Source organism: Liolophura sinensis, chromosome 6 (genome assembly GCF_032854445.1).
Source record: "Liolophura sinensis isolate JHLJ2023 chromosome 6, CUHK_Ljap_v2, whole genome shotgun sequence".
Classification (NCBI taxonomy): domain Eukaryota; kingdom Metazoa; phylum Mollusca; class Polyplacophora; order Chitonida; family Chitonidae; genus Liolophura; species Liolophura sinensis.
Window position 1 is genome coordinate 42,542,744 of NC_088300.1, and position 26,516 is coordinate 42,569,259.

At 40.5% G+C, this 26,516-nt stretch overlaps 4 protein-coding genes across 4 annotated transcripts in view; 2 read left to right on the top strand and 2 right to left on the bottom strand.

The window, feature by feature from the left end:
* The first annotated feature begins 1,732 nt into the window (after nucleotides 1–1,732).
* LOC135467231 (uncharacterized) lies at nucleotides 1,733–5,929 on the top strand. Its single transcript, XM_064744995.1, has 6 exons — nucleotides 1,733–2,062; nucleotides 3,245–3,368; nucleotides 3,562–3,702; nucleotides 4,454–4,645; nucleotides 5,131–5,173; nucleotides 5,732–5,929. The coding sequence occupies exons 1-6, from the start codon at nucleotides 1,806–1,808 to the stop codon at nucleotides 5,905–5,907; spliced, it is 933 nt and encodes a 310-aa protein (XP_064601065.1). The 5' UTR covers nucleotides 1,733–1,805; the 3' UTR covers nucleotides 5,908–5,929.
* A 288-nt stretch (nucleotides 5,930–6,217) lies between these two features.
* On the bottom strand, nucleotides 6,218–11,117 carry LOC135469124 (uncharacterized). The gene is made up of 7 exons (XM_064747656.1): nucleotides 10,399–11,117; nucleotides 9,972–10,080; nucleotides 8,474–8,588; nucleotides 7,892–7,998; nucleotides 7,547–7,619; nucleotides 6,716–6,896; nucleotides 6,218–6,514 (listed from the first exon to the last, which is right to left on the bottom strand). Exons 1-4 carry the CDS (start codon nucleotides 10,862–10,864, stop codon nucleotides 7,900–7,902), a joined length of 789 nt encoding a protein of 262 aa, XP_064603726.1. The 5' UTR covers nucleotides 10,865–11,117; the 3' UTR covers nucleotides 6,218–6,514; nucleotides 6,716–6,896; nucleotides 7,547–7,619; nucleotides 7,892–7,899.
* A 4,632-nt stretch (nucleotides 11,118–15,749) lies between these two features.
* On the top strand, nucleotides 15,750–23,945 carry LOC135468902 (ALX homeobox protein 1-like). Its single transcript, XM_064747368.1, has 5 exons — nucleotides 15,750–15,904; nucleotides 19,536–20,045; nucleotides 21,265–21,422; nucleotides 22,428–22,559; nucleotides 23,640–23,945. The coding sequence occupies exons 1-5, from the start codon at nucleotides 15,859–15,861 to the stop codon at nucleotides 23,895–23,897; spliced, it is 1,104 nt and encodes a 367-aa protein (XP_064603438.1). The 5' UTR covers nucleotides 15,750–15,858; the 3' UTR covers nucleotides 23,898–23,945.
* A 1,179-nt stretch (nucleotides 23,946–25,124) lies between these two features.
* LOC135467232 (uncharacterized) overlaps nucleotides 25,125–26,516 on the bottom strand; it is a 55,054-nt gene continuing 53,662 nt past the window's right edge. Inside the window, exon 61 of the mRNA XM_064744996.1 lies at nucleotides 25,125–26,476. Coding sequence (XP_064601066.1) covers nucleotides 26,426–26,476 — 51 coding nt within the window. The 3' untranslated portion in view covers nucleotides 25,125–26,425. The remainder of the gene's footprint in view (nucleotides 26,477–26,516) is intronic.

The window sequence follows — 26,516 nt, forward strand, 5'->3', positions numbered from 1 at the left end:
TTATGGCTCAGGAGTCAAGAGGAACTGCTTGCCTTGTTTCAATCATACACGTATCTGGGTCTACACAAGAACGATATTTTTAGAACTGAAGACGAATCTTCTACATTCCGAACCATACCTAGACAAGCCAGTTGTGAGCACCTATATAACCTTATTAGTGTACATGTCAATTAATAGTACTTGTTATACAAAAACGAAATACCACTATAAAATAAGATAGCAGAGGACCGTAGGTGTATAGCGTTATCTGGTGAACTTTGTATGGTTGTACGCTTTGGTGACCTTACACATGTGTATGTGCAGCGCATTTATCCGCCGTATCATCACCAGCATGTCTATGTTCGGGATCTTGGTCGTGCTTTGTATATTTGTGAAATTTAGTAAGTATACATGTATAGTGGTGTAAAATTTGCATAAAAGACATCATTGCCTCTGTCGGTATATATGGCGCTAAAGACTGATCGAGTGCATGCACGAATCACTGATCTGCTCATAACTTCTCAGCTTGTGATTAAATATTAAGTTTTGGGGACTACACATCATTGAACTCAGGTCAGCCATAAAGTATCTAAGCTTTTGACAGGTCGCATATATAACACTCATCAAGAACCTGCCCCCATTTGTTGCCTCTAATGTATGATTATGGCTTAACGCAAAGCCGGAAATGTTTCAGCCACATTGTTGTGATGTTGTCTAGGAGAACACATAGACTGAAGACTAGTGTACAAAACTTAAACACCTTGAAAGGTATTCAAACTCTAGAATGCTCGTCTCCATGAAACTTGTCCTCACCTACATGTGTCTTCTTTTATATTTGCCTCATCTACCTCCCATGGAAAAAATTCAAACCGTTTTAAATTACAATTTCCTTATACTCATTTGATTAACGGCCTGCATGGTTAGCGTGTCAGTATGGAGGAAAAACCCAGGAGCCTTTCACCAATGCGGTCTCTGTCAGTTTTCCATCTCATACTGGCTTCCTCTCTGGCCGTAAGCGGAAAGATCTTCTTGAAACCTGCGGATGGTTGTGAGTTTCCCGTGGTCTCTGCCCGGTTTCCTCCCAACTGTTGCGCCTGCAATTTGATCGACATGCAGGAGCAACGCATATAGGTTTTTGTTCTTGTCTTGGAGAAAAGACGGATGGTTTCGTCGAGCTGAAAAACTGAAAGCCCCTCCTGGAATAGTGTATATGGACATTGTCAGTTTCGACTTAAGCGTTCCTTGCTATATATACTATAAGCAACAGATTTATCAAGCTTTGTGACAGAGATGGTATGCAATAATGCAGGTATATACATGCATGGCTACATTGATGTAGCATGTATATTCACATAAACAACCCTCGGAAATGCTCAAAGCTGAAGTACACAGCACTAAGTTTGACCGATAATTTGTATTATCCATCTGTGTACCCATGTGCATTCATGTTTTCTACCCCAGTCTCTTTCATTTTACAGTGCTAATAGTTGTTTTGGAATGGGTCTAAAATCGTTTTAAAACTTTAAAATGCTCACTCATTTTAAAGCTATAAAAGCATGTTCAAAGTTTGAAAGTTGCCTCCGCTAATTTTCATCAATATATCCAGGAAGAGTAACATTTCTAAATCTTTACAAATACGACACGCATAGGTACTCCACATCCAACATATCGATGGAACTTTTGGTTTGTTTTTAGACGATGCTTGAAAAATAATAACAGAAAATTCAACATTTTCAGACGACACAAACACAAGAATCTAGGAATCACAAAAAGGGAATTTTGTATTTTTGTGTTATATTTGTTACGTACACACTAACCCTGCATATATGAGCGGTTGCATGCATGCGTGTATTTTAGTCAGCAATGAGGTGTACGTAGACAAAAGCTACCCTTACCTTGACGGACCGTTCGGGACTGATTGGTTCTTCGTGACGGAGACAGGAGACAAGAGCCCGCTACACTCCATCGTCTTCTACCCAGAACAACCCGGGGACTATGCCATGTACTTCTTCATCCCAGGGGCCGGAGGGTATGTGGAGGCCGAGTTGTACACTGAGTATCTTTCAAGGGTCGCCAGCCACGGGTAAATAGTGCATACTTCATATGCTAAGATATGAATTGGTTTCAATATAGCACATTATAATCTAACGCATGAATACACGAGTGTCGTCGAATCGAATACTGGAATGAAATGGCCGCATCATTGGAAGTACGTATAACATACGTTTATGCCATCGTGGTCTTATTAAGATCTGAATAAGTGCTTGTATGAAATTCCTATTTCAGTAATGTGTTATAACGCTGTGCCCAGGAATATACCATTCATATGACTTAACTTGTTATATTTATTTGATTGGTCTTTTACGCGGTACTCAAGAATATTTCACTTATAACCTCATGGTGGGAGGAAACGGTGCAGAGCCCGGCGGAAACCCACGACCATCCGCAGGTTGCTTGCAGACCTTCCCACGTACGGCCGGAGAGGATGCCAGCATGAGCTGGACTTGAACTCACAACTACCGCATTGGTGGATGCTCATGCTGGCCTCTTATAGGAAACCACCATACGGTATCGATATACATCGCAACTTAACCTCCTGACTCAGACCGTAGTCAAACAAACGAGAGCTTCATTAACCGGACACGCGATCCCCAGTTAATGACCAATGACCGATCGGCAACAAGTGTCCTAATGGAAATATACATACTGTGGATAAAGAAATTCGTGTGTCGATGTCAATAATGTTACTTTATAATGTTAACACTTAAAAGAAAAGACAACAGTGTGCTAAATTTATATTTACATCAATAAAGTATCCCACACCAAGTAAAAAGACAATTTTACTTTTCTGATCTGGCATAACAGGTAAAGTAAGCAAATCGTGCACACTGAGAAAGTTTAATTAAAGCGACGGCATGGTGAAAATTTTCACTAATCAGGCGCGAGTTATTTCTATAACCCGAGAACGCAGTTGTTTCTATTGAACAGTGTCAGCCAAACACTGTTTTGCCTTTTAACCACATGTGCGTAGGGTACGAGTGACGTGTGATCGTGTTTCCGGTTTCTGTAACATGTAAGAATTACAGATTAAAAGTTGATTTATAGAGTTAACAAACATGCCAGAACAAAATGACTGTGCTCATTTAGGCCTGTTTCCACTTCTCTTCCGAAGTAACTCAGGTTATATCATTTGTTGCCTTTTCTTTTAATGGCTAGCTAAAGTCCCACGCCACGACGTCCGATAATCCCTTGTCTCATCCTGCAGGTTCATCGTGATTGGGACAGATCTGATCTTCCCAGCGGCGACCCCGCCCCTCTCCCCCACCCAGGCGGCAGAGTATGCGGTCAAGTCAAACCAAAGTGACAAATTTGTCAGTCAGTACAGATGGGTATGTCACCAACATAACATAAATTCATTTCTAAATTGAAGTTCATGCAGCTGGTCCTGGATCAACTGCTGGACCCTAAGTTGTGAAAATTAAAATCTTAATGTCATTTCATTTTTTCCCTTTACTCGCACTGAACTACCATTAATAACATGTTGGTGTGTTAAGTAGTGCTATGAATTCTTTCTGCATTCAGATGGAGACTAACTTACAAACTAAGTTAGCACAAAAGTCCCCGGGGGTTGGGATCTGGTGGAACTACACAGCCTTAGGAAGTCACTCCTCGGGTGGGGACGTCGCGCGACTACTTTTAGAATCCAATCATACATTTGCCCAGGTAAACAAACGATGTATTCCAAATCTGCAATCAATGTGAAACTACTGCATGACGCGCCCCGCGGCACAACAGAACCCACCTACATACTTTATTGCTAATACTTTCAGGCCTGTCACTTTTTAAAAATATATACAGTTGTTGAAAACAGGTATAACTAAAGCGTGCAATGCATTGGTTTTTTTGTTTTCTTTCTAAAATTATGACGCCAACATGTGCGCCACCATTATCGACCGATAATGTTAATATTTGACCATTGTTGTTTTATTCCTTTGACGTATCCAAGAAATCTTTGCGTTGATGATCTGAATGGCAAGCATTGTCAGTAGAGGTGTCTTCTTGTATAAGGCACAACACAATCCTGACATTTCACAGAGCTCACTGCTGTATCGCTGATGCTGATATACTACACGCATTCAGTCACAATATGCTAACACCAACGCGACCAGGTAGTTGATATATATAGGTCTACGCCCTTTTTCTGATCACAAAATGAAAATGTATCATTGTACCCAATCTTGTGGCCTAAGGTATACTCTGCCCTGACTTGATGCGTGTATCCAGGTCTCTGACTTACGGTGGGCAGATACATGCAGCTTGTCACCAACCGCTGTGGCGCACATATGTTCCATCATTCACTCGATTGCAGTCACTAATTAGTGATAATACTCTATATTGGATTTAATGTTCTTCTTTAATATGTACGCGTATACAGACGCGTCGACTGTTAAACGCATGTTGCTGTATTGCGCAGAGTGCTATATTCCTGGAGCCAGTGGGCATCACGTTTTCCCAGCCTATCAACTTCTCCGTGCCGTCCCTGATGTATGGTGCTGAGTTGTCGGAGGAGCACAGGCCAAGGACCCCACCTTGTGTCATCCCAGGATTTGGCTACCAGAAATTCTACAAACTCTGGACACCCACAAAAGTTATGATCGAGAGCAAGGTAAGGACGAAGGCCCGCAACGAATATCCTTGAATAATTTCATTTCAGTTCAAGGATGACGTTTCTCAAGCAATATAAACATGTAACAATTAGCTAAAGAAATAGGCTATGTGAAGCAAAACAAACACGAGAAGCCAAGCGCTCATTCCATCGAAGCTTAAATGTTTCAGAGGAAAGAACGAAATGCACAAGGGAGAGGGATGACGGTTTTGTCTTGTTTGATTTCACGCTGGCTTTACGTTACACCGTACTCTTAATAGTTCACCTATTTTGAAGGCCACCAAGTTTATGGTTGGATGCCTGTGACAGATCTTATTCTTAGGTAAAGTCCTCCATGGATGTTAGCAATCAACTCATTGACTAGTTTAACACTGAACTTCGAGAATAATACGCTGGCTCTATCCTTCTGTATAATACACAACGTATATAGTTACTGTACTTCGTCATAGCTACCATACGGTAATTGTTCTCTGTCCTATTCACAGGGCTATGGCCATTGTGACATCCTGGACCAGGCCGGATGGGAAGGTGAGTTTTGAACCAAAAGAATGCAAAGGCAAAAGAATCAAATTTACTGTAGGTATGGCAGTGATGCAATGTATATGATGGCGCGATTCCACAAGAGGACTTATCGCTCGAGTCATTGTTAAAATGTCAAGTAATAATGTGTAGCCTACAGACTCTGATGTTCACTCTTAAGTTCAAAAAGACGTATCCAAATGGGTTTAAAATGTACCCAAGTGTGCTAGGACGCAGGTGTCTATATTATACCTATCTCAGCTGGATGTATTTGTTTATTGGGGTACAATATGCCATATTGTATCCCAGGTGTTTACAAAGCCAAAGATCGTCAAACAATAGGGTAACCTCCATCAACCGAGTTTTATGTTTTTCCAACTCTAATGCTAGGCAAAGCGGCATAAAAATCTACTGTTCAAAATAAAATTTGATTAGAAAGGTCCTCTTGAAAAGGAGTGCCTTGTTTGTATGTTCAGATCGTGTTGGTAAATTCACCATATGGTTGTGATCATGAGGCAAAAGAAACCTTTACATTTTCTACAAAGACACTGATCTTTTGTGTTTCAGTTTGTTCCACCCTAAAGATCTGTGTAACCGGCAACAACACTGACTTGAAGCTTTATCATGACTTCATGCAGGGAATGACATCCGCCTTTCTGGTCAGCACTATGCTCGGGTACAATGACAGTATAGCCTATGTTATAGACGAGGAGCAAGGTACCAATAACTTATCTGCAAGATGAATACGAGTTCAAATGAAAACACACCCGATTCCAGTAACACAATTATTCTCCCGAAGGATTTGTTAGAAATGTGCACAAACTGGTCATTTGGAAGAAACAATAAAAGGTCACATCTTGGCTGCTCTGGCATCATGCAGTCAATATCAACCTTGTCTCGACCTTTTTTCTGATTTCTATTGATTTTACGATTAATGATAAAAAGAAGTGGTGGTTGCACTTTCTCTACGGAAAAGACAAAAAGTGGTGCAAAGAAAAGAGGTAAGAACAAATGCTTTTTACACATCTCAGATATTTATTGCATTGACCTGATTGTGAGATGTCATTAAATAAAAGAGTGGCACATGTTGGAAGCTATGGGTTTAGAAGAATCTACATATGTATGTGTTTAAAAAAACATAGCAATTTCGATTAATAAAGAGGTAGCCCTGTATCACATACAACCTAAAAGTCTCTGTCTCCTGTGTGGATCCAGAAACGCAAGACTATCTGATCACATAGTTAACTAAGTCTCTGATCTGACTGACAACCAGGTCCTGTTGTGTCCGATGGATGAGGTGACCTCCCTTTGCAAAGACAAGTACGCGTGTATACCAGTCCTTATCACCACCTGCCAACAAATATATACGTACAATCCCAAACCCAAAATGCAACCCAATACTAAAGCTTTCTGTCTGTGTGTCTTCTCTCTGTTAAAGGGGACTTATCTAGCTGTACAGACATGACATATTGACTGTGTTTTTGTAATAACATATACTCAATTAATTTCATGGAAAAAATGAAGTCCTAAAGTATTAGTGCAAATTCGTACCTGTGTTGAACTGTTGGGATGGCTGAGTGTCCTTGTCATAATACACAATGTTATCAGCGGGTAAGTGGATTTCCTTAAGCATCTCAAAGGGCCGCTGCCATTCCACTATTCTGTCATTCTGAGACATGACAAATACCACTGGTAACCTCTTTGCGGCAATAGCCTTGGCATAATCCAAATTCTGCAAAGTAATGTTTCTCACAACCTTTAATATCGTCACAAGCAACTGTTCAAATAGAAGTAAATTATATCCACAGTAATCATATCATCACAGGAGACCTAACCAGCTCCATCAGTTGGTTAAAAGTGCTCGCTTGCATGACCGATGAAGACATGCATTCAAATGCTGCTCTCACTTGTTTGGCTGTAACGCTTTTATTGATGGTCTAATAGGTTTGTTAAGTACATACAGAAGGTGGAGATTTACTTTAGGATAGGTTCCTTTGTCAAAAGTACTGACTGTCATCACATAAGAAAAAACACTTTGTGCACGCAGTGAGGGCAGGCAAATGAAGACACGAAAACAACAATGGCCAAGCTCCACTAATACAAATAAGATAAACAATTGAGAACTGACAAATGTACACTTCTACAACATGATCTCTGGTTTCTAATATGTGTCAACATGTGTAAAAATCAAATAAAGAACAAATAAATATTCCTGGATCCAATACTGTTATTATCCAAAATTTTAATGTTATTTAAATTTATTTATTTATTTGATTGGTGTTTTACGCTGTACTCAAAAATATTTCACTTATACAACAGTGGCCAGCATTAATGTTATTTATAATACAAACATTTAGACATACAGAGGTACTGACACCTTACCTTGTCAAAGTCACCTGAGACTACAGTCTGAATAGCTGCTTTCAAATGAGAGACAGTTCTGTGACAGTAAAACCTACAACGAAATAAAGAAATGTCTATAACTAAAATATTAAAATTTATAAGTATCAATATTTTCAATTTATAAAATACTTTCCTAGGGATTCTAATATTATTACACACTTACCTAAACAATTTAAACACATAATATGTTTCTATTAACAAGATTGAACTATGACAAGGTCAGGTTGCAATTTTCTTTCATATACCTTTATTATTATTATTATTATTATTATTATTATTACTATCTGGAGTAACAAATGAAGAAACTGAAATTGAAATTATTACCAGTTCTCTTATACTGGTGCACGAGGAGTTTCGAGAAAATTGGCTGGAAGACAGGATTCCTGAGGAATGCTGCGAATGTCTGTAACATCCAATATGGCTGAGCAGTTCTGGGGGTAAAACACAGTGACGATTTCATCACACAATGCGTACAGTGTACAGAAATACCTTTGTTTATTTATTTATTTATTTGATTGGTGTTTTTACGCCATGGTCAAGAATATTTCACTTACACAACAACGACCAGCATTATGGTGGAAGGAAACAAGGCAGAGCCCGGAGGAAACCCACGACCATCCGCAGGGATGCTGGTTGACCTTCCCAAGTATGACCTGAGAGGAAGCCAGCATGAGCTGTACTTCACCTCACAGCAACTCCATGGGAGCTCGTGGTAATTGCTCTATGCTGGCATGCTGACCTCCTCAGCCAGAAATACCTTTGTCAGATGGAACACAATTACACTGAACTCCAAAACTGTCCATACATATGATTGCAGTTAGGATTATATGGATCAAAAAAAAAAATGTAAAAATTTGACAGCTGCACATTCTAATTGTTAAAGTTTCCAACCCATGCAACACTTACTGCTGAGGTACATATCCACATGGGGAAAGGAAAACAGCAGACTTCAACATTTTCCTCAGCACAAAACTTGTACGCAGCTGCTGTCCCTTGGCTGTGAGCTATCACCAGATCAACTCTGAAATAAAATTGGTGTAAATAATGTCAGATTTAGAGGGTTGTCACTCCAAACCATCAGATTCAAGACACCCACACTCTAACCCAACCAACCATGCAGGGAACTCAAGTTTCCAACTTTGCACTCCATTGTTTACTGATACCCAGTCTTTCACTTCACACCCCACAGTCACAGTTCACTGACACTATGTCTACTACTCCACACTCCACAGTCACAGTCTACTGACACCCAGTACTTCACTTCACACTCCACAGTTTACTGACATGCAGGGTTCCACTTCACACTCCACAGTCACAGTTTACTGACATGCAGGGTTCCACTTCACATTCCACAGTCACAGTTTACTGACACCCTGTACTCCACTTCACACTCCACAGTCACAGTTTACTGATACCCAGCCTTCCACTTCACATTCCACAGTCACAGTTCACTGACACTAAGTCTACTACTCCACACTCCAAGTCACAGTTTACTGACACCCAGTACTCCACTTCACACTCCACAGTCACAGTTTACTGACATGCAGGGTTCCACTTCACACTCCACAGTCACAGTTTACTGACATGCAGGGTTCCACTTCACACCCCACAGTCACAGTTTACTGACATGCAGGGTTCCACTTCACATTCCACAGTCACAGTTTACTGACACCCAGTACTCCACTTCACACTCACAGTCACAGTTTACTGACATGCAGGGTTCCACTTCACATTCCACAGTCACAGTTTACTGACACCCAGTACTCCACTTCACACTCCACAGTCACAGTTTACTGACATGCAGGGTTCCACTTCACACTCCACAGTCACAGTTTACTGACATGCAGGGTTCCATTTCACATTCCACAGTCACAGTTTACTGACATGCAGGGTTCCACTTCACACTCCACAGTCACAGTTTACTGACATGCAGGGTTCCACTTCACATTCCACAGTCACAGTTTACTGACACCCAGTCTTCCACTTCACATTCCAGTCAGCGTTTAGCGACACCAAGCCTCCAACTTTAAACTCCATGGTCAGTTTACTGACACCCAGCCTTCCACTTCACACCTAACAGTCAGTTTACTGACACTCAGTTTTCTACTGCACATCTCACACTCACAGTTTACTCACACCAAGTCTTCCACTTCACACCTCACTGTAACAGTTTACCGATACCTAGTCTTCCACTTCAATTCACACTCTCTACGAACAGAACTCTTCCACTTCACACTCTCTACGAACAGAAAAAGACTGAATTGTAACAAGTTTGGGTTTCAATTTTTTTTCACATATCATTATTAATATTATTATTATTATTACTATCTGGAGTAACAAATGAAGAAAATGAAACTGAAATTATTACTTATGAATGCTTATACATTGCCTAAAAATGCTTTACCTGTTTATCTGCAAATGTGTGCAGACTCGCCTGAGAAAGTCAGCCTTCTCAACAGTCGAGTGAGTGAGACGGAATATATCCTTCTCTGGCAGTGGGCTTAGCTTGAATCCTGTAATATTGAATCAGAAAGAATGCACTTGTCAGATGTACCTGCGGCCTGTTTCACAATGCCAGGAAACTACCAGGACGGCCAACTGTACAGTTATTACTTGTAAAATAAGCAGTCATGTGTATGCAATGTTCCATGTTCTTGATGAAGCTAGGTATTTATCTGAAATGTAGTAAGGCTTGCTTTTAGTACAGGTAGTGGTTTTTCAGTATAACTTGGGCATATTCATTTTTTCTTTCACGTAAATTAAAAAGATATTTAAGGTTATAGGAATTTTATTTTTTATTTCAAACTATTTTCAAATTCTTCATATTGTACCTGGGTATGTTGGTAAGACAACCCTTAGACCCATATCCAGCAGGGCAGGGACCAGATTGAGAAAGTCTTCAGATCCCCCTGGCACACCGTGAGAACAGAGGGCAACTGGGTGGGTGGGGTCACCCACGACAACCACGCCCAGGTCAAACTTCACACCCCACTGCTCTACAGGCACAACGGTCACGTGTTGCTTCACAGCTTCTAATGAGGAATACAGCTGGTCTCTGGGCTGTGTGCAAAGATTTCGGCACAGTGATGTTGGGGTGTAGAATGGAGACGAATATCCTGAGAGTGACCTCTGCATGTACCAAGTCAACTGTGTTCTCTTTCCTTGCAATGCAGATTGTCTGACAAAAGAATGCTTATAGGAAAGTGGGCAGAAATATGTCCTGTACTCGTTTGTTGCAAATAATACTAATCTCGATGCCCTTTGGAACATTTTTGAGGTACAAATGTGCAAAGTCATTTCCCAAATATCCGAGCAGCAATCAGTAAACTGGCTGTCAGTGTGACATTCAAACTTCACAACTTGACATTTTTTATACGCTGTTGTTGTTGTTGCAGACGTTCAGAGCTCAACTCCATCACAGAGGACACACAAGATCTAGCGTTTATTATGGACAGTGTGTTGTACAGGGTTCGACAAATAATTTAATCCATAACAAACCATAGCCTGAAAAAAGTTTTATCTGTCAATATCAAAAACGATTCACAACACATTACCGGCGTTCAATGTCAATAGCGCCACTTCAGCTATGACCATGAGTTATTCCCCTTCGTGTGCATTGAGCCTAAACTCTACACACACAATGGTGTCGTTCCTCTGTGTATGCGTGCATGTTTGTCTGCTTGGGGTTTAACATACTTAACATTTTTCAGTCACACGAGGACAAGGAGTCATTAGGTTGTACACATAATATGTATTCTTGTGGTAGGGCGAGTCCATGCGGCCAAAGTGCTGACGCCACTGCAGTATCATGCCGAAGACACCAGGCATGACACCTCATCGAGTCACATTATACTGACACCTGGCCAAGCAGCCATGTTTCCTCGCTCTAGCTTCTCAGTGCTGGTCGCAAAGCGAGGCAGCAGCAAGTACCATTTTTAAAGTTTTTAATATGACCCGACGAGGGTTTGATCCCGGGTCTCCCGACTTTGAGTTCCTCTGTGCGTATAACCACGTGAAAACTAGTGTAAAGGTGCAGATATCAATCAGGACAAGAAATCAATGAACCTATTATCGAAAATGGGATGAGCACGATCTACATGTGATGCAGAAGAGATCAAGGGTATTGCGTTTTTGTAAGATTTCAAAGAAATGCCCAGAGTATACGGAGTTAGTATTACCGTGAGCGTGAGATAAGCATGTAGGGCCTACATGGGCTGGTAATGGCGTGTCATGACAGTTATTCCAGTCTAAGGACATTGAAAAATTATATAATGCATGCAGGCGTATTAGTGAAGGAATGTCTATCAACAATGAGTAATGCTTGTTATTCTATTCCTTCATCAGTATAAATTTACGTGTTTACATTGAGTGCCATCATGGGTGAAATAAAAGAATGAATGAATGATGTGAGATTGGGAAATGTCTTTATAACTGTACATGTAACCATAAACTTTAACAGATACGAAATAACTGAGTAGAATGTATATACTATATGATTCTACTTTTCTAAGGAACGGCGCACCTAATTGCATTGTACATGTCTCGTAGGTAGGACACTTTAAATTAATCTCGTTGTGTTACGCATGCTTTCTGTTATACGATAACATTGTCCTCCTTGGTAGGCACTTTCTTTCTGGGCTTTCTCACGTTCAGAAAAGGGGCGCAAACCAGGACATCTTGATTGGGAGCCATGTGGCAGCGGCATCGGGTGGTCAGCATTGGGACGTCGAGATATGGTCGAAATAATATTCATGACGACTTGAAAATAAAAAACCAGCAAATAAACTCAATTGTACCTCCTAAACATCGATGTGTTTTTGATTTGCATTACAATATTTATATATACATGCAGAATGTGCTAAAATTTACAGAATTACATACTTATAACAATAATGAGAGTCGGAAGGAAATTTGTCCCGTGTGGGGGAGTTTCAAAGGTTTACCCCGCGCACTTCGGTTTCTTTCATACAAGTTGAAAGTTTTTGTTCATTACGTTAAACAACAATCAACTTTAATAAACAATAAATAAATACATACATAAATAAACAAATAAATAAAAGAACAAAAATCTACGTTAAAAGTCTTTATGCGTACACATTTACACTGACCGTCATGTCGACCGTTAATGTGGTGCAATTTTGTCCAAGGACTAGTCGAATTCAATTGATGGGATTAAAATAGGGCAAGGGTGGGGGTTATTGTAATGACGTTTTTCACCCCCAATGAAGCACGCTAGCCAGATCTTGAAGTTGTTTACCCTCAGTTCCTTAATATAGTTGTATGGTAGTTATAGTACATAAAGAAAAAAATTATAATAATAATTAAAAAAAAGAGTAAGTAACAGTAGTGATGGAAGGCTAGGGTACAAATGTGTGTGTGTGTGTGGGGGGGGGGGGGGGGGGTGGGTGAAGGATCCAGGAGGCTTCAAGACACAAAACCCCCTGATGAGAGTAAATGAAGTTCTATACATAAAGTGACGTTAATTGTATTAGTAAAATACCACTCTACCTTTTAAATCAACACTGCCGCTGCCCAAGTACAAAGTTCTTTTGACCATTTTCTATCTGTATAGACATGATTGTCTAATGTCTGCATTACTATACACTTATTATATGATGTCAGTTTCAACAAAATCCAATACATTTTGTAATATTTCTGTGCAAGACTATGGAGCCTATATTACCTGCATGCGGTCAAAACTGCTAATGAAGTGGGTTTTCCAAAGCAAAGTCTACATTTGCAACCTTATAGTTACCGATATTTCCATAGCAACATATACAAAACATGAAGCAAACAGTTATTTGTAACATACATTAATGTCCTTTATTTACACTCGACAGTAACATAATAACATTTACATGCAAATTATTCTTCGATTTTAATACTGAAGAATTACACCGGTATCGTAATTCCTCCAGTAAGGAATATGCGTAAGCTCGTGGATTAGCAATTCCTTGAACTTGGAATATACCTCGTTGAACCAGCTTGGGGTGCTGTACAGAAGTGAAGATCAGCAATTCGTTGCTCTTGAGAAACTGTGAATAAGCACACGAGTTAGTAAAAACTACACAGGTCGTAACACAGTTAACATGAGATGTGCATAGAAGCGCACAGGTTAGTAACTATTTAATATGGAATATGCGTAAGGACGCAAGTTAGTTACTAACTTAACATGAGATATTCATAAGCGCACGGGTTAGTAACTCAATTAACACGGGATATGGGTAAGGACGCAAGTTAGTAACCCATTTAACATGGGATATGCGTAAGCAAGAGGGCTATAGTAACTCACTGAACCGTGAGTAACGTGCACTGTACAGGTATAAGAACACGAGGTTATCACCATTCGTACGTGTGGTATCGCACGTGGCACCATTTGTACGTGTGTCATTGAATAAGTATTAACGCGAGTATAGCACCTTTTGAACATGAGGCACTGTACGTGATACCATTTGTACTTGTTGGTTCATTCATACCACATGTATGTTGTACTGTACTCTACATAGTACGTGTGACAGTCGTACGTGGTACTATTTAAACTTGTGTGAAGGATGCATTGCACCCATTTTTTCCTGTGTATTAGGTGCAGGTGCGACATCCTGTATGATCTCTAATAATCTTTACGTAACGCACTCAATATGACAACATGAAAGTCAGTGTAAAGAAAACCTTCGCTTAAACCAGTTTTGAGGAGATTATTTAGTAGAGAGGTCAACCCCAATATCATAAGTGCCTGTTACCCAGCCTTTGTGCTCATCGAGGCTGGCACAATAATTTGAGATATATACAGCTATGTCAACAAGGGAGGGAACTCGGGGACTTTAGAGGCGAATTAATTAAGCGAGTCTGGTTGTAAATTCAACGCATGGACAGGTCATGGAGAGAGAAGTGTTGGAGCAAGCCTTTGATAAGTCTGTCTTGAGGACAGAGACCGCGAGAACAGACAATAACGGCTCTTTATTAGCCTCTTGTGGGTTTTATCTTACCGAGTGTGTACAAAACTTACCTGACAGGCTAGTTATGTAGAGGCTTGTAGGGGCACTTAAGCTCCAATATTCACTATCAAGCATAATGCAGCCATGGAAAATGCTGAGTCGCTGTGTGCGTATGACCCTTGGTTGATCTGCCTTTATTTCACATGGGCGGGAATAAAACTATAGTTCCTTTATACCAACACGACATGCATATGATCCTCACAACTACAGTACAGTTTTGTAAATTTTTTAAAGCGAAGATCGCGTTAAAGACCAATGAAGTAAATTACCGGTAGTTAAGATTTATCAAATACTGCTGGATGAAGCTCGTTGGCACTGCGCCTTGCTCCTTTTGTTTTAAGATTAGTTTATCTGGGTGAAGAAAGACATTTAGTATCTGCAGCAGAGTGTGTACATGCAAGAATTTCGCGTCCGCAATGTCGGTAGCACACCGTAAGGTCTATAGTAAAAATATGGGATACGTCTTAGGATAAGTTGCATATATACCCATTTACAGGTGAGAACAATCTGAACTAAAACAGACCTCGTCTATGTAGCCGAAGAATTTTCACGTATACGATGGTGGCCAGTTGTATGGAAAGAGAAAACCGGGGTGAGTCGTGAAATCCGTGACGTTTGGCAGGTTGCTGTCTTTCCTATGCTTGACGAAAACAAGTGATCTTCAACCAATATTAGACTACTTATAATCACCAAATCCCCAGAATAACAATGAGAGCGAAGGAATTTAAAATTTCCATGTCCACGTCTACGTTCGGGATTGAACCTGCTCTTCGTATGTCTTAGCGATCTAGGCTCATTTATTATCCCAATCTGTATTTCGGCTATAAAATGTCATAATGTTTGAAAAGGAAAGTTTGGCACTCATTGGAATTTGCCGTTTGCGCCACCACACGTATGGATCTGTCAGTAATTTCATAGATCCACTAATTTAATTGAGATATTTGTTGCAGGGGTGTGTTATCAGCGAGCCTATCTGTTGTTTGTTTGCCGGCCTGTCTCGGCTAGAGCTAGGTGCACCCTTTATCAGACGGACGAGCCTCTGTGTTCTACAACGGCTGGTTTATGACGGTTATAAAACTATCATAACTCCACGACAGACATTTTAATTGGTTGAGATCAAACTGACCAGATAGGGCTCAAATGGAACCTCCCGACGAAAAGCACGCTGCTTTATATCTGCATTACAGTTCTCCGGTGTTTTCGGACCGGAGCCTCATAACAGTGGTGGAAGAAACGGAACCTGTGATCAAATGAGCTGAGAGAATTCACAAACTTGCCGTTTTTGTATTCTAAATAATGGAGTCGTCCTTCCTGAAAATCGATGACTACTCCACATATCTAGGTAAGATACAAAATTTGTGGTCCAAGACCCTCAACTAGTGTGCTCAGACTTAGAGATCTCTTGTCAAAAGGCTATAGAATTACCTCTGTCAAGCATTCACTTTTTTATTGTTCTCAGTACCGGTACTTCTCATGAACGTTCACATCCGATTCCTGATTTCCCACAAATAATATAAAATAAGCATTATTTGAACTTTCCTGCTGCGCAATGAAAAGCAGTAGTAGTGTGTTAGGCGTAATGTCTTATGTCTTTGGCAGTGAGGCAAAACTAAAAACATGTATTTGTGTATGATGTCCGGAAACTATGCTGACTCAGGATCCCCTCGTCAGTGCAGTGTCTGTAAGTTCAAGCCCAGCTCATGCTGGGTAATAGGCAGGTCTGTCAGCAGCAGGCCTGGTGGTGGTTTTGATGTCTTGTACGTCTCTTAGTTAGTTAAGACATCTTGAATGTATCTCTGTTAGGTCAGATATCCTGGATGTGCCTTTGTTAATTCATATTCCCCTGTGTGTTCTGTGGGTTTAGATTTTTTTATGCAATCTGGCTGGTCAACACGTGGAACTGAGTCTTAATTGGCTTTTCAGATGTGACACCCTGAGTCTTTTTCCTGTCAAATGTGCCATTCTCCGTCTTTTCTTGTCAGATGTGTCACTTCGAGTCTTTTTGCTGTCAGATATGACACACGGAGTCTTTTTGCCGTCAGATGTCCCATTCTCAGTCTTTTCTTGTCAAATGTGCCCCTTTGAGTCTTTTCTTGTCAGATGTGACACACGGAGTATTTTCCTGTCAGATGTGTCATTCTCAGTTTTTTTTCTTGTCAGATGTGCCAGTCTAAGTGGTTTTTTTTGTCAGACCTGACGCGCTAAGTCTTATATTGATATTTGATGAAAATCTATATTCCAGCACATATTGGCCACCTCTCTTTTAAACATAGTGGCTGTGATTACATATAAAATCTACTAAATGGCGCAATTATAGAAACCATTCTATGGAACTCAATCTCATTTTACACAGTTCTCGGTCAGGTTGGAGATTTGGTTAACCTAGTTTGTTCATTTTACCTTACCGTTTATACAAGCGTCTTAATTTAGGGTCCTTAAGCTTGTTGGCTCATTCCATTAAAACGTGTCACTTGCAATCGGAGTGCCTGGGGTGCACCGATCTTAGTCAAAATACTCACTAAATTCCCCACGTGTAAGGCACATATTTGCATAGCATATTGGTGGAAGACATATTACGAGTAGTCTTCAAGCGTAAGAGGAAACAAACGATCATAAAAGAATCGTCAACCGCTTATTATCAACATGGCCCCAAGAACAGTAGGAGCTGGAGCAAACTGACTGTCACCACTCCGCCAAGACCCGCTCGAACAGCTCGAAAGTAACTTCGGTTATATATATACAGTAAGTCGGCTGGATCCCCTCATAACATCCACCATACTCGGCATTAGATTGATGCTTATTCTGAGACAAACGCGCCCAGAGGCAAAAACCTTTCTTTCACGATATACAACTGACGGTTAGATCCTCTTATAACCCACCCTTTCCATTAGAGTGCTGCTTGTGGCAAGACGACCCTGCATATACAGAGGTGAAACCTCAGGTTCCCTCACGTTATAAAACTGACGGTTAGACGGTCCCAGTCTACAGATGTGAAACCTGGGTTCTTTCAAGTTATACAACTGACGGTTAGGTGCCCCTATAACCAACCTTTCATACACGTCATTAGACTGCTGTTTGCGCCAAGACGACCCTGCATATACAGAGGTGAAACCTCAGGTTCTCTCACGATATAAAACTGACGGTTAGACCCCCTTATAACCAACCCTTTCCATTAGACTGCTGCTTGCGCCAAGACGACCCTGCATATACAGAGGTGAAACCTCAGGTTCCCTCACGTTATAAAACTGACGGTTAGATCCCCTTATAACCAACCCTTTCCATTAAAATGGTGCTTGTGGCAAGACGACCCTGCATATACAGAGATGAAACCTCAGGTTCCCTCACGTTATAAAACCTCAGGTTCCCTCACGTTATAAAACTGACGGTTAGATCCCCTTATAACCAACCCTTTCCATTAGAATAATGCTTGTGGCAAGACGACCCTGCATTTACAGAGGTGAAACCTCAGGTTCCCTCACGTTATAAAACTGACGGTTAGATCCCCTTATAACCAACCCTTTCCATTAGAATAATGCTTGTGGCAAGACGACCCTGCATTTACAGAGGTGAAACCTCAGGTTCCCTCACGATATAAAACTGACGGTTAGATCCCCTTATAACCCACCCTTTCCATTAGAATGCTGCTTGCGCCAAGATGACCCTGCATATACAGAGGTGAAACCTCAGGTTCCCTCACGTTATAAAACTGACGGTTAGATCCCCTTATAACCCACCCTTTCCATTAGAATGCTGTGTGCGGCAAGACGACCCTGCATATACAGAGGTGAAACCTCAGGTTCCCTCACGTTATAAAACTGACGGTTAGATCCCCTTATAACCCACCCTTTCCATTAGAATGCTGCTTGTGGCAAGACGACCCTGCATATACAGAGGTGAAACCTCAGGTTCCCTCACGATATAAAACTGACGGTTAGATCCCCTTACAACTAACCTTTCATACACGTCATTAGACCGGTGCTTGGCCTAAGACGGCCCCAGCATATGGGTGCAAAACCTGTGGTTCCCTCACGCCCTTCACACACTCCATTAGAACGATGCTTGTGCTAAAACGGCCCCATTTACAGAGGTGAGACCTTTGGTTCTCTCGCGATATAGAACTCACAGTTAGGACACCTTATAACCAACCCTCTATACACGACTGAGACCGGTGCTTATGCTAAGGCGACCCCGATCACTGAGGTGAAACCTTTGGTTCTCTTACGTTATACAACTGACGGTTAGACCCCTTATAATCGGCCCCAATGCAGTCCTTCACAATGGTGCTTGTATAGTCAAGAGGCCGTAAATAATCCCGCCTGAGAAGTATCCCATTTACACAAATCTTAGAGAGAAGCAGATTATTAATATTACTCTCCGCTGGGATTTATGGTTGTTTATTAATACTTCTGGGCCAATGTCTTTGTTTTTCTATCGTATATCATGGCTAATCTAATCGACAGATTCCCCGCGAATACGTTTCAACGTTATGTACAAGGGTTATACTGCCAATACCTCTTCAGTGCTATCTATGTGGGCTGGCATTTACAGTTTAGCTGCACGAAATTTACATATATCTGCCATCAATGCATCAGTATATAATTCCATCTTTAGCGAACGCATAGATTAACCCCCTTCTGTAACCCCCACAGATCCTGTGTGTGATTAAGTGGTGTGGGCCAGCAAAGTGACGATAAAGATAAAATCAAACCTGACCGAATAAAAACTGACCAGCCTTACTTCTGAAAACTATACTGTCAGTTTTGTCTTCGTTCTGTTCTTCACGAAGTTACATATACGTACTCTTAATCTGCACTTCATATTTTGTAAAAATAACATTGTTTCTTGGACCGCTATTTTCTTACAAATATTTTGCAATGTCTCAGGGTAAGACTTCTAACGTCAAAATAAAAATAAATTCCAATGATTTAAAGAAAATTGTAGCATTTGGTTATTCAATGATAATTCTTTCACAGGAAGAGTCATCTGTGGATCTGATTTCCACGATAATGACCATGCAGTGGATTTAAGGATAAAACCTGGGCACAATCGGGATGGTGACGGAATAGACGCTGAGACTAAAGCCTGCAAGAAGCCCGTGGCTTGTACCGAAGAGAAATCTGTGTCCCAAGATAGTGGCGTTCAAGACGATGATACGTCAAGGTCAAATGCCCTAAAGACGCCACGACATGGCAAAAGGGATACAGCCACGTGTGATAAAGGCACGTATGACACAGACACGTGTGACGAAGGCACGTGTGATACAGCCACGTATGACACAGACGAATGTGACAATGCCCGGGGTATAAACACACAAATGAGTCGAGATAGTCGTGGAGACAATGTGGAAAAAGGCGAAAGTACATTATCAGCAGCTGAGAGGTGCAAGAAGGACAACAAATATCTGGTAAATCTGCCAATGACTGAAGACTGCACGGCCATCCATTTTGATGAATCGGACTCCAAGACTTCTCCATACAATCCAGGTTAGAAACCACATTCAAAACATTACAGTAAGATTTTAATCCCAATTAAATGGAACAAACTCCTTTCCCATATGCTTAAACTATAGTTGCTAAGCCAGGATAGGTTTGATACCTAAAAATGGGTTCGCTCGGAATCACTGTATTACAGATATCATTATCAATCGCTGTAAAGAGTGTATCCGGTTCTAAGCTACCAGTACACAAAGCCTTCACTCAACTATTTAAGTCTGTGTATCGTCAGTGTATAATCATTGGTATCTAAAATCATGGCACTGCCATATGCTCTGAAACTTTGGCACCACCATTAGGAAAAGCTCAGTCTTGTTGTTCAATTCTTCTTGTTGATCCATGTCAGTGTCTGGCAACTTTACCTTTGGACATGATCAAAAACGGTTTGCTTAAAGACATTCACATATATAAAATTCGAACTTGTGAAAACCTTAAAGTGCTACTTCAGTCCTAAGAGACGCCAGGATGAAATATTAAACGAATATGGATACCCTATTGAATATAGCTGGCACCACTGTGCAAAAGAATTTATGCTGAATAACGCTATTTAACCTCTACAAATAAAGAGTCCTGAGAGACAAAATCTTCGGCAGTTTCAGTAAAATTTTCCTGATGTGAAGTTGTAATATTACTTATGTGACGATGAATCAGGCTGATATGATGTCGTGTATGGCAGTTACGCTAGAATGACGCCTTGCACGTTTGAAAGCACGACGCCATTTGTTGTTATAAGTCAGTGATAGGTGACGTCAAGTGTTCTTGAATGACGTCACAACAGGCAAAACTGGAAACGGCGGAAAACTTTTGTTTCCGTATTATTCTCCCGAACTATCAAGTACGGCTTTAATACAATGTGTTTCTTCTACCATTTTAGATGGTCGTGGCCATATGTCGGAAAAATTGTTTAGTACGACGTTAAACCCCAAGCACTCACTCACTCAGTTTAAGATGGCAATTCCGACCATCTCGATCCTTATTATTTAACCTTGCCTTTAAGACATACATGTCTTAACACTAAAGTAGCTCTTTAAGGGCGTTGATAGTAACACAAATTGTTTTCTATTTGAAACCCCATCCCCTAACGACCTTTTAAATCTTGTCTTAAAGGCAAAATGTTAATCTGGAATGGGTTTTGTACATTGATTAAAGCAAATCAAGAAATTAATCTGAGCCAAAACTAAGATGATTATTGGTACTATCAACATTGCAGATGTCGAATTCGGGGCCCGGAAGAGAAGATACCGAACCATTTTCTCCACAGAACAATTACATGCCTTAGAAGAGGTATTCCGGATCACTCATTACCCGGATATGCAGGCAAGAGAGAGGCTTTCCACGCTGACGGACTTACCCGAGGCACGCATACAGGTATACATCTCAACAAAGCCTCGAAGTCAACACACCTATAATACTCGTCAACGATCAATGATCTCACAGTTGATTTTACAAAACAATCATGCATGAATACCAATTCCCATGCATAAATTTGATTGTTTTCTATTTATTTATTTCACAAAAATAATTCACTAATACCATGGCAACCATCTTTATGGTGGGAGAAACCGGTATAGCCCGGGTGAAAGCCGCCACCATCTGCAAGTTGATTGTTGTTTAACGTCATACTCAAGGCTATTTACTTATGCGATGGCCGACAGTTAAACATAGGTGGAGTAAACTTCCGACCTTTGGAAAGTCACTGGCGAACTTTCCCACGAGTGAAATACGCCATATTGATGAACGGCAAATAATTTCCAAAGAATTTTATGTAAAATGACACAAGATGGCGCCGCCAACCGTTTCTTGCCTCGACGGCCTTGAGAATAAGGGCCGGAGAATTTTGAAATTCCCTGTCCGGCAACGGGTTTGTTCCAAAGTCTCTCGTGGCCTAAAGGTAACCACCTTGTCAACATGGCCACAAACCGCTCCATATACATAGAAACAAATATAGGCTATAAAATAAGGCTGGAACCATGCAATAGAGTCAACAGTTTTCAATGATATCAGGAAAGTATTTTCGATTACACTTATGTGCCAAGGTTGAAATTCTGTTGATAAGACATCAACCATTGTAATATACTAAATGAAACTATCTTACACAATATGTCAGAACAATTTACTGACAAAACACATAAGTTTGGCCTCGGTTACTTCCTAGAGAACCCTTCGTGAATATGATGAAGATAAAGATGAAGCTGGAGTGTCGTGTCCATCCTCGTTTGTTCTCTTGTGCCATACAATACACAGTAAATCACCATTAAAACAACACATCCCCACAGAGAATGTGAGAAAAACGAAAAACTGACAATCCAAACTGAGATCCAAGCGCATTACGGCATGTTAATTCATGTAACCCCTCCAGAAATTTTTTTTCAGATCTGGTTCCAGAACCGGCGAGCAAAATGGCGAAAATATGAGAAGCTTGGTAACTTTGGGGGTCTCCAGGACCTGAAGGATGTGACATTTGTCCCTGCCCCCAAACCCACCCCCAGGTTACACGAAGAGCAGGTGGGTGAGGTATTCAACTACACATGAGACATTATTGACAATCAAGTAATTCGATGTCAGTATGCTGTAAAAGTGATTGAGCGACATGTCTGAATTCTTCGAGGCGCTCCGGTTAGGGTGTACTACATTCTGTAAGACGGATCGGTAGCTAGAGACTACGTGATCTCCTTTGCAACAAACTGCGTGGGTGAAGAAAACGATCATCCCAACGTTATTGCATAGGAAAATGACTATGTTTGAATCGCAGCGATCTTGTATCCGTTGGATTTGTATAAGTTTCAACTTTCCAGATAGAGTATTTCTGGAGAGCTTTCGCGATGTTATTTTGTACAACGATGCCTCACTGGTCGCTAGCGATTTGGCCATAAAGCATTGAGCGGCCATTTTGTTTTAGAAACGAAACTTCCGCAACTTCCGGCCCGTCTTATATAATATGTAGTGGCGATAGGTCAACAATAATGCAAGGAAAACCTGTGTTATCTCGTATAACCAGCATACTGATGAAACGACGTAAAATCTCTAGCAAGCAAGCACTTATAATGCTTCATTTGTTTCGTTTGTGAGAATTGAAAGGTACTAGAATTTGGATCGAGTGGCATGTTACGGCAAGTCGAGGGTTGAAGGAAGGCTTCATCGACGGTCATATCCAAGAGTAGCGGAAGCCGGTCAGAGCCTTGGAAATCCACCGACCCTGGCGACATAATCTGAATTCACATCACATTCACACCAACTAGTTCATGCAGGAATCGATCTCAAGTTGACAGCTTTATATATATAGTTCACATGTAATACAGATCAACAGCAATTGTTACTCGTCTCCTAAGCCAGAATCTAGCTAAAGTTCTATAGCTCTCGGATACAGAAGTCATTCTACATCGGAGTTTACAAAAATATTCACAATGGTTCCATTCTCACTAAAATGGAGGTCACCTTGTAAGGTAAGAAGAGATTTGTAGTAATCGGAAGTTAGCTTGACGTCCCGCCCAGGCTATCTGTAATCCGTCTTAGATCCAGTTATTATGGATATTCTTTATTTTAACGAGAACCAATTCAAACATCGACTCGTATTATATTTTATAGGAGACTGGGAGACGATCCTCAAAAGAGAAATTGAAGACAGTAGAGGCCTCTCCAGGGGGAGACAACTCCACGCCTGTCACCATCTCTCCATATGCCACCAGCTACTGTGGGTTTCCAGCCCTTTTCTACCAATCAGGATTCTACCCAGAAAACAAAACGAACACAAACGACTCGAGGAGAAAGAACAGCATAGCAACTCTCCGAATTAAGGCCAGAGAGTACGAGGCAGCTGTGGAGATGCAATACTTGTACAAGTAGATCATTTTACATTTGAAAACTTTGGATAATACAACATTACGCCTGTCACTTTATTGTTGTGTGCTGCATCCGTAACAAATCCAAATTTTTGGTCATTCTGTTATCGTATTTATTTGATTGTTGTTTGGCGCCATACTCTACTGAAGAATTTCTTACTTATACGATTGCAGTTAGTTCTATGGGTGGAGGAAACTGGAGTAGCGTACTGGATGTGTGTGGGTGTGCTGAAGTTGGGTTGGAGGGGTGGGGTGAAGAACAAGACAAATGGTATGATTTGCAAGGGCAAATGTAGGCAAAAATAAATGAAAAAAAAAATGCCAAATTATGAAAGTCCCGGCCTTATCAGTGACACATAACACCACAAATTCTTCATATCAATGTTGGCTGCCCGTCTCATTTTGACGAAAATTCTGTTAGAATGCTTTTTTTTAATTCACAATGTTAAACGCCATATTAAGCTTGTTTTCAAGACCAGGGCTGGTTTTAAACTTTCTATGTGTTTTTTCTTAAGCAAAGTGATGTCATGCTTACATAGTGCTTTTTTTCTTTAGAAACACTCCATGTTGGACTTGGGCAATATACTGAACTTAGGTGAAGTCAGACCCAAGCCTTCACTGCCCCACACGGTGTGATAAATATTTAAAGAAAAGTGGATGAAGTAGCTAATTAGTTGAAAGAAACAAGCTACTCCTCTTAAAGTTGTTCCCATACCTTCACCTCAGCAAGGTAGCTGTTTGGTGGAAAATCATGCCAAATCACATGCGTATGTATGCTGTGGCCGGGCGTGTCTCTGCCGCCAAAGTGTTGCTGCCGCTGTAGTGTCATTCCAAAGACACTAGATATGACAACCAGTCACATCATACTGACACCAAGCCAACCAGTCCTGTCTCCTTGCTCTAATCTCTGGGTACTGAGCACAAAGTGAGGCAGCAACAAGTACCATTTCTTTGGTATGACCCAACCTGGCCAAATTACATGTGATTCATGATACAGGAAGATTTGCTTCTTCTGTTTCCGAACGAGAAACAAATTTTTTGTAAAGCTCTTTGTGACTCAACATGTACAAAATATGAAGAAAAAGCTAGAAAACTATCAATTTACAAAACATATATAAAAAATTTTATTCAATAAATGTAATAATAAATCTTGTATTATTACACAAATAAAATGAAGAAAATGTTTTTTTTTTTGAAATATATTAAGTCAAGGGCATAAACATTTCTCCCAGCAATACAAATCTGTAGTTATTTTCAACCACTGGGTTTTTGATACAATAAAGATTGGATTTAAATACAATAAAACAAAATTCTACAATTGAGATGAGAACATATACTTTCAATTGTTTATCATATGGTGATGAATGTATTAATTTTTGTAATACATTCCATGAAACTCAGAAACATTATTGGGCATGAATTATCACAGACTATTTTGGTCATACTGTATGACAAGACAGGAGATATTGCATCGTTTCTATTAACATAGACATGTAGGATTTCGCAGCATTGCCTCTCAAAGTTCAAGCATAAACCATAATTTATGTAACACACTTCATTACAGCAAGGCTCAAAAACTGTATTCTTTGTACAGTTAGTGTAAATTATCCCACATCCTGATGCCACTTTCACAAAGATGACATACTTGTATGATATCGCACATACAGGACAATGGTACGTTAATAGTGATGTACAAAATATTGTATGACAAGTGCATGATACATAAATGTTGCACGCGGCTTTGTGAAAGTGGCCCCAGACTGAGGGGGAGGAAAAAAGGCCAACAAAACTCATACCATCTTTTACAAAGATTCCGGCAACTTTTGGGCTTATCCTGTGACAAGAAGTTATGGTCTATTACCACATAGGCCACATTAACAAAAGGAGCAAGAACCACTGATATCCTTCAAAGGCCTCTTTGTCATCATTATAAATCTGGGAAATAATATCTATAAATTCTGACTTCCCCATGGTATTGGTTAATCTCCTGGTACAACTTGAAGTCAAAAACTCTTCTTTTGTTACAGTTTGCATTTCCACATGTATATCTCCTTACAGTCAAAGGCAATGCCAATTTAACAAAATACAAACTTTAATGTAAAACATGTATCACAATTTAATGTAAACCAATAAAAAAATATGGATTTAAAATACATATATCACAATCAAAATTATCCCAATTTTTAAATGACGGGGAAAACTTGGCTCAGTTTCATCAAGGACAGGCATCGTTCATTAACACCTGCATGGAACTATCCTGGCAACTTACTACATACAGGTCTGGATGCAATGGTTCAGCAACGTTAATGTCACATTGCTGCATGGCCTATGAAGACATGGTATTTGTTCTTGTCAACTGGTGTGAGTAATACCTTTTTGATGTTTCCCCACTAACTTTATGAGACATAAAGCGACAGATCTGGAAAGAAGCCTATTTGGTCAGAATGCGATCACCTTGAGCTTCGTCCGTCTATGTGCTGCCAGGGGCAAGTCATCTGAAATCAGCCCTGATGGTCACTGTGGTCACTCCATCTATCTGCTGTCAGGGTAAGTCACCTGGAAGCGACCCTGGTCAAGCCAACTCTGGGAACAACAAATGTACAAAAAAATCACATTCATCTGA